Source organism: Rhineura floridana, chromosome 7 (genome assembly GCF_030035675.1).
Source record: "Rhineura floridana isolate rRhiFlo1 chromosome 7, rRhiFlo1.hap2, whole genome shotgun sequence".
NCBI classification, from domain to species: Eukaryota; Metazoa; Chordata; class Lepidosauria; order Squamata; family Rhineuridae; genus Rhineura; species Rhineura floridana.
This window is the reverse complement of record NC_084486.1, coordinates 14,350,571-14,366,831: the sequence shown is the minus strand read 5'-3', so window position 1 is coordinate 14,366,831 and position 16,261 is coordinate 14,350,571. Positions and strand designations below refer to the sequence as shown.

The 16,261-nt window shown below is 41.4% G+C and overlaps 1 protein-coding gene across 23 annotated transcripts in view; it reads right to left on the bottom strand.

Moving 5' to 3' along the window:
- The window catches only part of ZMIZ1 (zinc finger MIZ-type containing 1), a 621,029-nt gene that overhangs the window by 84,993 nt on the left and 519,775 nt on the right, over window positions 1-16,261 (bottom strand). For all 23 annotated transcript variants that reach the window (XM_061634913.1, XM_061634912.1, XM_061634907.1 and 20 more), the window contains one exon: window positions 7,680-7,824. In XM_061634913.1, the coding sequence (XP_061490897.1) occupies window positions 7,680-7,824 (145 nt within the window). The remainder of the gene's footprint in view (window positions 1-7,679; window positions 7,825-16,261) is intronic.

Below are 16,261 nucleotides of genomic sequence, written 5' to 3'. Positions count from 1 at the left end.
TGTATCGTCCTGGCCATTATTTAAGATCTGCCAGAGAAGTCCTTCTTGTCATGAATGAAGTATGTGGAGCTGGAACTCAGAACAGGACCTTCTCAGTGGTGGCAGGCCAGCTGTGGAATATTCTTCCCCCTGAAATATGACATTAATTTTCAGCTCCAGATGAAAACTTTCCTCTTCCTTCAAGACTTTGGGGATGGCGGGTGATGTATGTAGCCATCTGGCTTGTCTTGCAAACAGCAGAATGAATTGCATATTGCCCTGCTGATTTAAAATATTTTTGATTGACTTTATGGTGTACTAGTGTATTTTTATTATTGTGCCCTGCCCTGAATTTGCTTGGCAATGAAGGGTGGACTATACATTTTACAAAATAACTGAAATCGTTTACTTGGCATAGAGGGGAGATGACCCCATGAGTTACTGGTATTCTTCACACTCTAAAAGCCTGCTTAGACCTTGGTTTCCTATGTCTCAGGTCTGAACTGATATTTTAGGGCATCCAGGGAAAGTACTAAAATCTGAGAACATAAGAAGAACTTGCTGCATCAGGCCAGTGGCCCATCTTTTCCAGCATTCTGTTCTCACAGTGGGCAACCAGATGCCTATGGGAAGCCCACAAGCTGGTCCTGAGCACAGCAACTCTCTCCTCCCATGGTTTCCAGCAACTGCCTCTGACCAGGAAGAAAAAGCATAGCCATCTCAGTCTGAGGAGACAGAAGCAGTGAGGCTAGTTTGTTTGGGGGTTTTTTTGCTTGAATTAAGTGCTTTGCTATAACTCCACCCCAATGCATACCGGATTCCTACCTGGGCCGCCATGTAGAGCCAGGCTATGCCGCTGACCCAGCAGGTACTATCCCTGCCAGTCTCTACTTCTTAGTTCAGTTCCCTGAGTCCCAGAGTTAGAGTCTTCAGGAAACTTGGCAACCCTATCTGAACCTGCTTTCTATTTGATTTCCATCTTGGATTCAGGGAGATTCCACATTCAAGCAAACATGGGTCTTGAGAGTTAGGTGAGGGGGAGGGCATGCACAGCACACAGATCTGCTGGTTATCTTGTTGACCTCTCTGTGTTCCTGTATGAAAACACTGCCCTCACAACTGATAATTATCTGGAACCAGACCATGAGAGGAAATAATTGAACAAATTCAGCAGCTCACTATTAGAACCCATCTGTTAATATTTTGTTTTGTTTTTCATATTTTGATTTACAGAAGCATACCTGCACCAAAATAGCCTAAAAAACAAACAAGGATGCTCTAGGGGTTAAAGATATTTCACCAAATAAAATTGGTCTCCCCAATGAATAATCTAAAGCCTTCCTTAATAATCTAGTGACTAAATAACACTAGATTTATGGGAAGAAATGTAGTGGGAATTTAATAAAATCCACAAGTCCCGCCCCCTGGCTTCCTGTCAGTTTTAGCCAAATTGTGTCCCCCGTCCAGCAGCCTACAAACACAATAGGTAAGGTGGCCATCACAAAACGTAACAGGGCTGGGCCCTCTTTTCAGCACTGATTTTAAGCCCTTGATTTCTGTAGATTCAAATGTGTTCTGATTCAAGCCCTTACTATTATTGGATATAATATATGAAATATTAGGCAGGTGCCATCTCTGCTATCTTTTCAGCACCTTTTGAAGACTTTCCTCTTTTAACAAGCCTTTTAAGCTGAGAGCTATCCCAGTCTGCATCTGTGTTAGAATTGGTTTTAATATGTTCTCTTTAATAACGTTTTTAACACTTTTTTTTTAAAAAAAGATGTTTTTAAAACTTTAAAAAAAAATGTTTTTAACGTTTTGTTTTAATGTATTTTCAGGTCTTTTTATGATGTTTTAAAGTGTTTTTAGCATTTCTGTTTGCCGCCCTGGGCTCCTGCTGGGAGGAAGGGTGGGATATAAATCAAATAATAAATAAATAAATAAATATTTACATATATTACTTACATATAATGTACAAAATAAAAAGTGATGTTATAGAATATCTCTACTTCTTAAAAATACTTCTTTCATTTTTTTATGAATGAAACTGGAGGCTAACGTTTACCACAAAGTGGTAAAATTCATCATTTGCAGGGCCTTCAAAACCCAGATAAAATTGCCTTGTAGGTCAGATCTAGCCTATGGGACACCAGCTGGCCAACCCTGGGCATAATGCTGGAAAACTGTAGTAGTTTTACTTCAGAATGGTTCAGAAAAAGATCTATACATTGCTGAACAAGAAAGCAACCAAAATTAAATGAAGAGGAAACAGGGGATATGGACTCTTGGGACTCTGTGGGCACACAGAATCATTTTGTTAATGACTGAAATTATGACTGCAAAGACATACCATTGGAATGCTATATTTGTCTTATCCATTAATTACAATTTTGGTTGAAATCTTTTCAAAATTGAGAATTAAAACAAATACAGCCAGGGAAAAGCATTTGAACATTACATGTAACTTTAACTACTACTTGGATAAAAGAATACACATCATGGTCATAATATATAGTGGCAGTGTCTGCAAGTCATAGTAAACTGTAGATAATGGTATACTGTGAACTTGGAGATCATTCCCTGTTCCATTATTACGTGAATGGGAGCAACAAATCACAATCCCTGGTTCAGTGTTATGTCCAAACTGGGGGTTATGGTTTGTTTCATGTTCAAGAAGCCAAGAAGAAGCCTTGGTTTTTTTAAGTGAAGCAAGCCTTTATTCCCTGATTTAAATGTAACACTAAGTAGGGGCTGTGGTTTGTTGCTCCCGCTTGCCCTAAGGAAGGAGTGAAGCAGGTGCCATCTGCTTATTTTATGATTTTACCACTGTAAACTATGGTTACCGTATTATGAGAATACAGCCAGTGTAAATTTAACTTATAAATTGTAAGCTTTTATTCCAGCTGTAGATACAGTTGCATTTTCAGTTCATGTTTTTTCTGATTCAATGCATCTCATAATCTAAGGGGTTCTTCTGATAACAGGTACAAGAGAGAGGGAGAGAGAAAGAAACTGCAAAAATCCTTTCCCTATCCTTAGAGCTGGTAAATAACACCCAAGTGATATTTCAGAGGAATAGCATGGATGCCAAATAATGCTAATAATGCTAATTAAAAATAAAGCCCTATTCACCTAATGGAATTAATGGTTAATTTGATTTTCAACTTAATTTTATCAAACCTCTGAAATCAAATGACTTGTATATTTTAAAATCTTTGTCTCTTTATTTTAATTGATTTTGATTGCTCTAAGAAAGCATCCTAATATGATCACTGGTTGTAAGGAAACTGCCATTTAATTAATATTGAAGGCGAAATTGGGAATGATAGAAGATAAAAAGGAGCCAAAAAAGACTTGTGATAACAGAAAATGCTACGAAGAGCAGCTGTGTGTTTGCAGACATTGTTATTGACACTGCAAACCATTAACATGTGCTATACAAGTTGCAACAAGCACCTTAATAAGTGTACACAGCACGACAGAGTACAGAATGGTTCTGTATGACTACAAAAAAGCTGTTCCTGCTCAAATTAGGACAAAGTTTGGTGTGCATCTGCCTTTCTTAAAATTACAATTATTTTAAAACCTTGACTTCATCAGAAAAGTATGTTCTATTTGCTACCAATTAATTTCACATTAGGCACGTATAGGTCTTTGTCTAAACATGCAAAGGGTTAAACTATGGGCGGAGCAAATAAGTCCCACCCCAAGGCCTCTGAACATGCAGTCTCTTTTGAAACCTTAGCACCTGCAAAGGTCTGAACAGGGTTTCTAAGCATGTTCTGCTGAATGTGCACAGAAACCTTCCCATGATCAGGAGCACTGTCTTATCAAGGTTCCTGGTCACTGAGAGGTTCCTAAGTGAGTTCAACAGAATGCACTTCGAAAGCCCTTTCAGACCTTCATGCTAAATGTATATGGGTCTGAAGAGAAGACAGTGCAGCCGAGGATGTTGGAAGTGGGGTTTATATTCTTGCTCCTCCCCCATCCATGGCTTACCCTTTCAGATGACACTGCCTGGTTGATAAAGATTTTAAACTAGACTTTCTTCCCTCAAATGTATGGTACCAGAGCCAGAATGTTTTCTTTCACCGCTCCCTCTATAACACACACTTAGAAATAAGAAACAGACTATGTGTGCATGTGTGTGTGAGGGGTAATAGCTGGAAAATCCTTGGTTCAAATCATGCCTCAGCCACAAACTCTCCAGAAGGTTTTAGGCAAGCTGCCACATGCTCATCTGCAAACTGACTGGCTGTTGGAGGGGCTGCTTGAAAAAATGGAAATGGACTGCCTTCAAGTCAATTCTGACTTATGGCGACCCTATGAATAGGGTTTTCATGGTAAGCGGTATTCAGAGGGGGTTTACCATTGTCTCCCTCTGAGGCTGAGAAGCAGTGACTGGCCCAAGGTCACCCAGTGAGCTTCGTGGTTGTGTGGGGATTTGAACCCTGGTCTCCCACCTTAACCACTACACCACACTGGCTCAGAGGGGCCGCTTAGTGCATAAAAATTGCTTTGAACACTTCAATGTGAAATATAAATGCAAAGTATGTACCCCAAAGCTTCCTTTTTTACCTTTGGATGTTTTAATGTCAAGATGTATGTAAATAAAGGAATATACTGGGCACAATGCAGCAAATTATTATTTATTTATTTTCCACATTTCCATTAATTATAAGTGATCCCAAGGTAGTTTACAATAAGCCAATGAAATTAATACACACACACATGCAACAGTGCATGCTCATCTGTTTTCAGTTCTGTACACTGATCCACAAGCCACTTTAAATTTTATTCTGAGTTTAAGTTGGGGTGCTCTACATATGTGCAAATCGTAACAATACTCCTAGTTCTCTCTTAAGATAACTTACTAGATATACAAAAAAAAAAGTATTCTAAGCAACTATCTCCAGAATTTAAATCTACACTTTAGCTGAGGACTATTCTCAGAATATCACATATTTTGATTCATCTGGGAATTACAGCAATAATTATTGATATGTTTAACTTGTACACCAGTAACTCTGTAACTATATGCTGTTTCCTTACATCTTAGAAATCGCATGCTGCTTATACAATAAAATTTCTAATAAAAATGGTACATGCTCATAATACAGTAAATTTCTAATAAAAATGGTACAAGTGCAAAATGTGCTGAATATTTACATTCTCACGTGAATGGTGACAAATTTCAGACTTATGTGAATGTCCATATATATCACCACTTTTCAGTCATTCACCAGTGCATGCTGCCAACAGTTAGGTGACTGTCAATATTTGATTGTATATTCCTGAGCCTTCAAATATTCACAGAATTTGCCTGTGACAGCCAGCAGTAATGTGTGAATGTCACCAGTCACCAAATTTTGGAAAGTCACTGTAGCATACTGATGATTTCAGGGTACTAAACAGTACACATTTTTTTCAGAAAAAAGCTTGAAAGCTTGGTTTATAACATCCTTTAAAAGAGTTACTGTGAACTATTTAATATAACTCTTAGCTAGATTAACAGAACATTGGGATATCTCTTCCTCGAGACCTAGACCATGGCCCTCAATTTTCCTCCCAGGCACTTGCAGTCCTTCAACATTTGTGGCACATTTCTCATATTTTATAGTCATACAATCTCCTGGCTGCCTGCATCTATCCGCTTCTCCATGTGTTCTTTGTCCTAGAGGTACCATCACACATATGGCAAAAGGAGGATCCCCAAGTTTTCATACTGTTCAATTGTTTATATCTTTGCTTATGTTTTTCACTCATCACTCAAATTTGTATGGAAAGGAAAAGGGCAAAAAGGGGGAAAATTTAGATACCTTTGACTAGACAGCAGAAAAATAAGACAATATTGATCTTTCTTGTACAATTATAATGAGGGCAGGTCAGAGATAATCTTCAGTGAGACTGTAACAAAAGACCACAGTGAGAGGGAAATTTAATGGGTTTGGTTAAGTGACTCTCATGACAATGTGCGTACTAAAGTGGGGGCCCTTCCTGCCTTGTAATGTGACTGGGCCACCTTATGCAGATGATAGGGTTATGTGCACAGAGGGATTGTGGATCAGCAAGTAAAAACAGGAGTGCCTTAGAATCCTGGAGAAGTCAGGAGTTAGATTTGCAGTGGAAGCCTAACTGGAGGGTGAGACTAGGGCAGAAATAAAGGAGAAACAAGTAATACAAGTGAGAAAAAGGCAGACAGAGATGTCAGTGAGCTATAAGCTACCAGGTTCTTTGAGTAGAGGAGTGGATATCAAGTGGTTGCTGAAGGTGCTACAAACTAACTTCCTTTCTGAGCCCACCTCTGCTTCCATTTGGGGGGAATCCTTTACTATCTGGTGGTGCATCACCATGAGCAAGTGGGGTACATCACAGAGTCCTGTCTCCAATTGTCTGAGGCCCTCCTAGGACCATGGTACCTTTTCCCCACACCACAGATCTCACCCCAAGCTGTCCATTCCCTGCCTTGCCCCATAGCAAAAAAAGTGTGACTGAGAAACCCTCAGGTTGAGCATATTTTTGCCAAATGATTCTCTCTACTTGCTTGTTTGCACAAAGGATGGGGCAGAGAAAGGGAACCGAGTTGCCATGTTGAGGTAAATAAGTTCTCTGACATTTGCATTGAATTAACTGAGGTATTACCTGATATCTTTTGACTTTGGAGGGGAAGATCCCAGGTAATTTTTTTTTATCCAATCCAAGACCTTGGGAAAATTATCTGCCAATTTCTTCTGCCCACCTCTCCCCTATATCAGCTAGTGGAGCAGTTTCTCATTAACTTTCATTGGCAAGAGTGCAGTGGGGGGAAACCATACAGGCCTGAAACCTGTGGCTGAAGAAGGAGCCTCATTCCAGATTTCACCCACACAGGGTTCCCAAGCTTCCCACACAAGTAAATGGAATGAAGCCACTTCATTAGCTCACATAAGGGGGGGGGAGAGAAGACGGGGAGAGAATTCTGAAGGGGCAAAGCCACTCTTCTCCAGCTTGGATTTCAATCTCTAATTATGTGCAAGTCTTTGGAGCCACTTGCTCCTTTCTATATTAACTGGCTTGATTTGCATATAATGCTAGCCAAAAACCACTGTTAAGGAAATGGGCTGATGCATGCAGTTCAAGTAATCTCCACTTTGCTGTTCCCTCCATAAAGCAGGGAAACAAACCACAGAGTAGCTGGCTAAAGTGTTATGTAAGAACCAGCAGTCATAGTTTGTTTGAGAGAAGCAAACCATGAGGTATGGTTCACACGCTAAGCCATCTTGCTTTGTTTCTCCGCTCTAAAGACGGGAGGAGCAACTTGTGCATTGGCTAATCTCCCTAACTATGGTTCATGGCCTACATTACATCTGAATATGGCCACTAAACTCAAAAGATTTGGTGGCAACTAATTTCACACAGATCAGAAATATAAGAAATAATTTACCAGATAAAAGGGACTTAGCAATGCAAAATTCAAGGAGACTGAGATTCTAACAATCAGAACACATACACACTTTTAAAAGCACACCAGTGCTTGGTGCAAACATAACAGAATTACAGCCAAGCTGCTGAAGATGCTTGGGTTTCTATAGTTCTCTTCTGTGAAGGAAATTGCAACTATTTCTTCTACATATTAGCAGAAAGCATTCCGTTTACACCATTGATCGTAGGAACTAATGTTGTGTGTGCTGTTGCAGGGCAGAGGTCTGCACGGGACTCACCTGTGAGAAAGGGAGGGTTTCATGGAGCTCATGGAGTTCATGGGTGGCTGCATGGGTAGCTTCCCAGGAGGGTCGTTTTGCCGACTTTTCTGGTGACGCAGCAGCAAGAGCCGTCCCAGTTCCTCACACCACGATGAGAGCAGCGCTGGAAACGAAAACAAAAAGAAAGGTAACTGGAAGATATAATAGTCAAAATTAAGTATGTAATAGCTGGCTAAATATAGTTTATGTAGTCCAATAGCACCATCTACACCTGTAGTCCCTAAAGGGTCCATGGATGGTCTTTAGGGGGTCTGTGAACTTGGCACACACACAAATTTCCAATGCAATAAAATAAATTGTATGCAAAATCTTGTATGTATTTTTGTGCATTTTTTCTGGGGAGGGGGGTCCATATCTTTCATCAGATTCTCAAATAGGTCTGTGACCCACAAAAGGTTAAAAACCTTTACAGCATCTAAAGGTAAGATCTAGAGCATCTGGGACTCTGAAGCTCTGCAAAGAACTGCTGAATCAAATGTCCTTGGTTTTTATTTACAATCTGCTGTCCCCTTTTTCTAATTGCCCACCTGGTCTGAACTAGCTAGTTCCTTTGGTAATGGAATTTCAGAACCATTATGAAGATAGAACCAGCCTCTAAGTAAAATTTTTTGATTGGATCTGCTCAGCCAATCTAGTTTCTCAAGTTCAACATGGACCAAACATAAGAAGGGAAACCATGCTGCCAACTTGCTCAGCAGGCCAGAGGAGGAGGAGGAAAGTGGGCGGAGGCTGCAGATGCTTTAAAGCAAAGGTTGCTGCTGCTGTTTTGCTCTGGAGGTGACTCTCTGTCCCTGGTTGCCTGGTTGGGGGCTGTGGCAAGGCACGGAGCTCAGTCCACACCTGCACACACACACACACACACAGTGTCAGCAGGAGGGGCACACAGAATGGGCAGCTGCTCCAGAGAAATGTCGCTGCTGCTCTTGCTGGATGCCCCCTTCCCCTGTTGCATGCTTGGGGAGGGGGGTGATTGTATGCAGGCTTGGCACCTGCCCAGAGAATCCAGGCCATCTAATGCGCTAAGCAGGCGCCGGGTATCAGGGCTATAATCCAGGTAAAACCCGGCTAACCGGGCAATATGGCAAGCCTAGAGGCTGGCCAAACAATGGCTTGCTGAAGCCTCCTGGCGGTGGCCAGATTTGAAGTGGGGATTTTGGGGTTGACAACATCTTGGGCTCTTAGCCACTGCATCACGCTTGTTTTCTCTGTCCAGCAATGCTGTTTGTGCTGCTCAGACAGCAAAGGAAAAGCCATTCACATAAAAGAGAGAGAGGAAGGAAGAAAGCAAGCAAGCCTTGGGCTCTGTGAGAGCAGCATGGGTAGACTTTGTTTGGGGGACAGTTTTAGCAGCAACAATCTTGTGTTTGGTTCTCTTATTGTGACACATTTAAATGTTTTTTCTTTTCTTTTAATAATGTTATTTGTTATTTAATTTTGAGAATTGCATTATTGTATTTATGCTTTATGATGTGTTATATTCGTGTTTTTGTAAGCCGCCTTGAGGGCCTTTTGGCCATAAGGCGGGATATAAATTTAATAAATAATAATAATAATAATTCTTCCAGTACCGCAAGAACTGGGAACTTATATTAAAAGTTACTGGATTTTTTTGCAGTGGAGCACTACAGAGAGACATGAAGTACATAGCCCTGTTGTCTCAATATGATCAACTAGTAAAAACTCTTTTAAAACATTATTATGCGATTAGGCAAGCAAGAGAGAAGAATCATGAGTCATACACGCAATATGGGAATCACACAACAATGCTTGAGGCTAATTAAATCTCTGGTGAAGAACTGTGTTCAGAATCAGAGCTTAGATTTTAAAAATAGATTCAAATAGTAACTGGAGAGTATTCTAAATATATTTTGAAGAGACTGGTAATGCTAGAAGGAATGGACTAAAATGGCCTGCCTTCAAGTCGATCCCGACTTATGGCAACCCTAGGAATAGGGTTTTCATGGTAAGTGGCATTCAGAGGTGGTTTACCATTGCCTTCCTCTGAGGCTGAGAGGCAGTGACTGGCCCAAGGTCACCCAGTGAGCTTCGTGGCTGTGTGGGGATTCGAACCCTGGTCTCCCAGGTCATAGTCCAACACCTTAACCACTACACCACACTGGGTCTCATACGAGAAGGAATAGAGGAATATTATTATTCAGAAAAGGAGGAGGATATAGTATACATTTTCAGTAGGCCAATGTTTGCTTGTTTTTACTATCAAGACAAAGAACACCTTTCTACTGTTAATAAGAATATAGCAGAATACTTTAGGATTCAAGTATAATAAAGAAGGTTTATACCAGTGATAGGAAACCCGTGGGCCTCCAGATGACATTTGATTCTAGCTCCCACCAACCCTAGCTTGCATGAACAAAGATGATAAGAGTTGTGGTTCAACAACATTTGGAGGGCTACAGGTTCTCCATCACTGGCTTATATGAAACTTGCTAAAAGCTTTTCACGTTTACAAGAAAGGGAGGGAAGGCAAAGATTGCAACTTTTCCCAATCCCATTCACCACACTTATTTCTCAAACTAACCTGACCGCATCCCAAACTTGTCACTTCCATTGCCACCTCACAGCTCCACTGTTAGGGTCTCTCATAGTCATGGTTGAGGTGAGGTCTGGTTCCCAAACTAATCCATAACCTGTGTTATCCTAAGCCAACCACAGACTCCATGCTTTGGCAAGGAAATATGGAATTATTCTTTTCCTTGAACCAGAATCTGTGTTCAAGATTATGAGTGAAAGGAAGGAATGCTCTCTGGACAAAAATGAGAGGCAGGGCTTCTGGGAGTCCAAGCAAGCTTGAACCTTGCTAACTCATTTTACAGTTTAGCACCCTGAGAAGCAATTTCTAGGCCTGTGCCAAATTTTTGAAAGCAAAACATTTCGGAGACTTTCCATATTTGTTCACTGCCATGTCTTTCAACATAATTTGCTTTCTGACTACATGAACCCAGGCCACCTGAGATCATGTAGTCAGCATGATGATGTCACAATGCCACATCTGGATATGAGAAAATGTCACTGTGACAATTGAGTTTATGGTTAAGAAGCACTGATCTTATTAGTTGCTGTTTAAGAGCTAACAGATGTAATGTACTGTTGCGCGCACCCCAATCATGAGTGGTATGGGACTTCCAGGGGTTCCTGCACTTACCTAGGGTTTGGTTTCCTTGGAATGAAGTCAGCGGAGACTGTGGTGTCTTTAGGATATATGGTTTTATTTACACTTATATACAACCTGTATGTAAGATGGAGGTGTTCCCAGCATTAACACTCTAACAGATCTTGCTCCCCCATTAGGTTTCTTGGGGGCTCCCCAAAGCCATAACATGGGGTTCAGCACAGAGAGTAGGCCAAGCCTCTCTGTGTCCTTCCAGCTTCACCTCAGACAAAAAAACATACACAGACCACCACCTGGCCCTAGGATGGGGAGGAGATTCACTCTCTTGCCAGAGTTCCTGTAGAACAGGACTACTTTGGACCACAGCTTTAGGAATATAGAATGGCCCATCAAGAGGACAAAGAAACTAGCCTGGACAGAACTATTAGCTTATAAAAGGAATTTGTTTGACCAGTTCAGCAGGTCACTCCAATATAAATGGCATCTATATAGATTCAAAATCACATGCTAGAAGGGCACCCAAAGACAATCCAAACCAAACCCCCAATCCTCTAACAATACTTTCTGAATGGCATGGTCAGTGAGGATGCTCACGAATTTTTAGTGATTTATCTCTTAAAGACAGACATTCACATTATGCTTTGGACTAATGCATTCTAAGCGCAGAGAACTACTATGAGCTGCTTCTCTATTAGCAAAGGAATCTGTCAACAAGCGTTTGATCAAATTGTGCTCACCTTTAATCCCTGGCATATTATTACTAATGTGCCAGCAACAAAGGGTACTCACACTCCCTCCTTCCCCTCTCCTTTATGTTGCCAGGAGATAACAATCACTATCTAACATTACACTGTCGCCACTTGAGTTCTGAGCGGCAAAGGGTGTGTGTGTGAACAAAGTGTTCTAGAAAACTGTAAATGTTTGGAATAATAGCAGATGCAGAGCACCTCCACACAAGCTGGATGTAATTACGATGGTGTCGAATGGAAACCATCCATCAAGTTCAGCTTTGATACAAGAAGTGAGTTGCTCCTCAAATGTGAGCATATAATGCTCTTGACAAATAGAGATAAAAAGAGGCAGCTGTCTAATGATTCTCTGACATGGATCTGCAAATGAATGCTGGTAAACTTGCTTTTGCAGGCAGAGACAAGGGATTAGGCAGCAGAGGGGATGCAACAGCAGAAGACCTCATGGTTAGGGGAAGGAAAGTTCCCCCACCTCAGGGAAAACAAGGTGAGATCACTTTGGGTGATGGGACTCGAATCCATGAAAGTAAATATTATATATATATATATATATAGAGAGAGAGAGAGAGAGAGAGAGAGAGAGAGATAATAATTGTGAAATGTAAAACATCACAGCATGGCTCTCCTTTTGGGAAATGTGTCATACATCTATATTTGTGGAAGGTTGATGTTTCTTAAAAATGCAGAATTTCAGGCAATGGGAAATTCAGATAGCTCATACCCATCATATCCCTCATCAATGAGAGTGTTGTGCTTTTTTTCCTCTGGGACTTGTGGACATTTGTATGCAATGCTGGCCTGCAATATTATAGTGCCCAAAATGCACTGCCTTCAAATCGATCCTGACTTATGGCAACCCTATGAATAGGGTTTTTCATGGTAAGCGGTATTCAGAGGTGGTTTACCATTGCCTTCCTCTGAGGCTGAGAGGCAGTGACTGGCCCAAGGTCACTCAGTGAGCTTCATGGCTGTGTGGGGATTCCAACCCTGGTTTCCCAGGTCATAGTCCAACACTCTAACCACTACACAAGATGGAAAAAAACCCTGAAAACACAGTTAAATCACCACGTACTGGTAAAGACTCAATACTGGGTGCAACCCACTAGGGAAATTCTCCTGGACAAGCATCATGGAGCTCTGCAATATCTACCTGCCTCCTACTTTGCTGCCTGTTAATATGAAATGAAGCAGCTGCCGCTCATCTTACTTGGTATTACTTCTTTTTAAGTTGCTTCTTTATGTTAATCAAAAACCAATAATAATGTCCAAGCACTGAAAAACTATAGTAAAAAGCACTGGAAAGTTAAAAAAAATGAAAAAAGCCAAAAAGTTTAAATCAGAATAAGAACTGCTTAAAAGCAGAAGTGTATTTAAAAGGTAACAACTCCAAAAGCGAGACAGAACAGATAGACTTTCTTAGTTACATTAATCCTCAGTAAAGACTGAAGGCCAGCCTCTCCAGGGAGGGCATTTGAAAGCTGGGGTGCAGCAACAAAGGGAGCAGTATCCTGTGCCCTCACTGGCTGGTCTGCCTCTGTTTTTTGCGGTTTAGAGCAAGCAGAGGAGCCTTTGCCCTCATATTTCAAATAACATGTGATTATTCTTCAAGAGTACAATTATTTCTTACCTGTCCCCTGGTTACACTCACTGTAGACTATTGTTTATCAACAACTATATGGTCCAAAGTCACAAATCACTTTTAAAATGCCTCTCTCTCTCTCTCTCTCTCTCTCTCTCTCTCTCTCTCTCTCTCTCTCTCTCTCTCTCTCTCTCTCTCTCTCTCTCTCTGTGTGTGTGTGTGTGTGTGTGTGTGTGTGTGTGTGTGTCAGAGAGAGACAGAGAGAGAGAGATTTGTGTTGATAACACTGCCATATTTACGGAGCGTAAAATAGTAAATGCAACATGCTCTTAAATTGTTTGTTTGTTTTTTGCTGTGTGTGTGTGTGGTGTGCACAATATATCCTGGTAGTATCTAACAATGGGCCTGAAAACCTTGCAGAGAATCTTGCTCCCTTCTGCTACTGAAATGTGAAATTATTGCTCTTTACTCCCTACTCCAAAGTATTTGTGATTGAACATGAAATGAACACAGACCGGAAGCAAAAACCATATCCTATCACACACACACCCCCATTGCCACAGAATAATGGCAGGGAGGAAACCTCAGCATTTCCAGGCCATTCTCTGCCTGAAGTGCTGCAGAAGCCTGCCTTAACTGTACCAGGTTGCATGCAGCCCAGAAAAAAAATCTATACACATAGGCCATATATAGACTCATCTGGTGCAGCTGGAGTTTGAAGAACATGACCATACTCTGCCCATTCAAGTAAGATGAAACAAACAGAAAATTAATTTCCAGATTACTCTATTCATCTTTAGGATGCTTAGCTGCCGCTTTTTAGGCCCCGGCTGTATTTAGGCACATCTTGTCTCATTGAAACTCAAAGCACGAGAAACTCAGTATCACACTATAATGAACAGATAAAGCAGCAAGCACAAAGGACAGCCACAGATGGTGCCAACAGTCAGTTTCTCCTTCTCACACAGAGCAGGCAAGCAGCTGCGTTTCCCCCCTCCCTCCCCCCCTCCTTATAAAACAGGAGAACAGATTTTACAGATGGACCCTCTCAGCTCTACTTTCTGCTGCAGTTTAATGACTAGATTTCAGCCCACTGCTACGCTGCATTGCTTTTGGCATCGCAGAACTTGAACATTAAGAAAATAACCATCTCCCTCCTGACTTCCTTCCCTCAAATGAAGAAAAGTTGCCCTTTTGGCTGAAACACGAAAAGACAGCCTGGTGTCGCCCACCCCCAATCTTTCTTTTAGCCCCTGAGGTTTCCCTGTACATTCAATGACAGAGTAGGGTAAACAGTTTTAAGGCAGTCACATGACGAATAATTTGTAAGGCTGATCGGCACAAGATGTAATCAATTTTTCTTCATTTGACAAAAAAATCAGACATGTTGAAACTTGGGTTGCTAACTGATTGTTCTGGATATGTATTCCAAACTTCATTGGGGGGTGGGCATCCAAGAGTCATTTGAGGAAGAAAACGAATCTAACTGGTGAACATTGCACAACATTAAATATTGTAGACTAAGACCTACTTGTCAAAGGGATGAAAAAGGAAGTAATCAGGAGAGAAGACTGAATTTCCTAATCTATTTGGTGACTAAACATGTTCAATCTTCAGTCAAGTAGAAAAGAACTGAGAGGTTCATCATGTAGGCTACACAAACAGCAGGATCAGATGGTGCATGTTTTACTGGACTATACCACTTGAGAGTATTGCATGCTAAATAAAGGCCCCACATGTAGGAAAGAAGCAGCCCACAGAGAAGACTAGGTTAGAACCTCCCTCTCTAGCATACTTTACTACATGCAGGGCCTTCCTTCTCTCTCTTTCTTTATTTTGTATATGGATGTGATGTTCCTGCTTATAGTGTAAATATGATAAGTGCTGTTTATATAGAAGACATATGGTAAGTGGAGTGAAAGAGGAGGGGGGAGTACATGAGCAGTAGAATGCTAGATGATTGGCTGAGCGTTTGAATGGCTGGGAGTATAAATGGAAGAATGACAGTTGAATCTGGGTGGATGTTGGGAGTGTGGAGAAAGGTGTTTGAGGGTGGAGGTCAGGAGTGTGGAGAAAGAGGGAGTTGGAGTTCTGATTAATAATAAGTCAAGTACAAAACAGGAATAGATGAAACCATACGCTTGTGAAACATTCTAAAACTAATCTCGTTATTTCTGATATTTAATAAATACTTATTTGGTTTACCAAAGGCCTGATTCTTGGCTAGGGGATATACATACCAGAAGGGAGGGCAAGGTAATTGCCAAGGCTGAACAGAAACAGTATCTAATGGTGGCAGCGGTGAAGGGAGGAATAATAACAATTCAAGTATCCAGAGCAACCCAGAGTTGTATGCGTTATCTATAAAGATACAAGGGGGTTGGGAACAGCATAAGCACACAGTCACAAAAGTAACCAGCTAGAGAGAGACTCAGGCAAAGTCTCTGGGAGCATTGGTTATAGGACGTGACTGGTGGTGCTGCCTAGCAGGGGGATCTAGTGTGATCTGTGCTAGAGCAGAGTGAGAAACCATATAAAGGACAGTCCGGACTGGTGGTATCCCCGGTGGTGCCTAGTGAAAGGCAGTAGCCACAAGCAGGTGGGAACCTGACAGGGAGAACCAGGGAAGGACGTCACAATGGACAATTCAAACCATCTCAAGATTGAACTAGTATAGTACCACAAGGTCTCCAGCATGAAGTCCAGAGTGGACTTAGAGGCAATCCTTTACAGACCCCTTCTGGAATATCACGGTAAACATAGGTTGCATTGCATTATATCAAGTCAGACCATTGGCCCATCTAGCTTAATATTGTCTACACTGACTGGCAGTGGTTCTCCAGGATTTCAGGAAAAGGCCTCTTCCAGACAGCTCAGTAGCTAGGGCGGGGCAAATGGGTACATTACCCCACTCAGATCTGCGCTTCGCCCTCCCCCCCCAGAATCTTTTTGTGAAAATTGTCTTTTAATTTGTGACATGACAGACAATGATAGCCTCCATTCAAAGAATGACAGCTTGTTTTAAGAACAGGAGCAATTTAAGAATAGGACCCTTTGAAAAATTCAGTGAATAAGGCAGGGG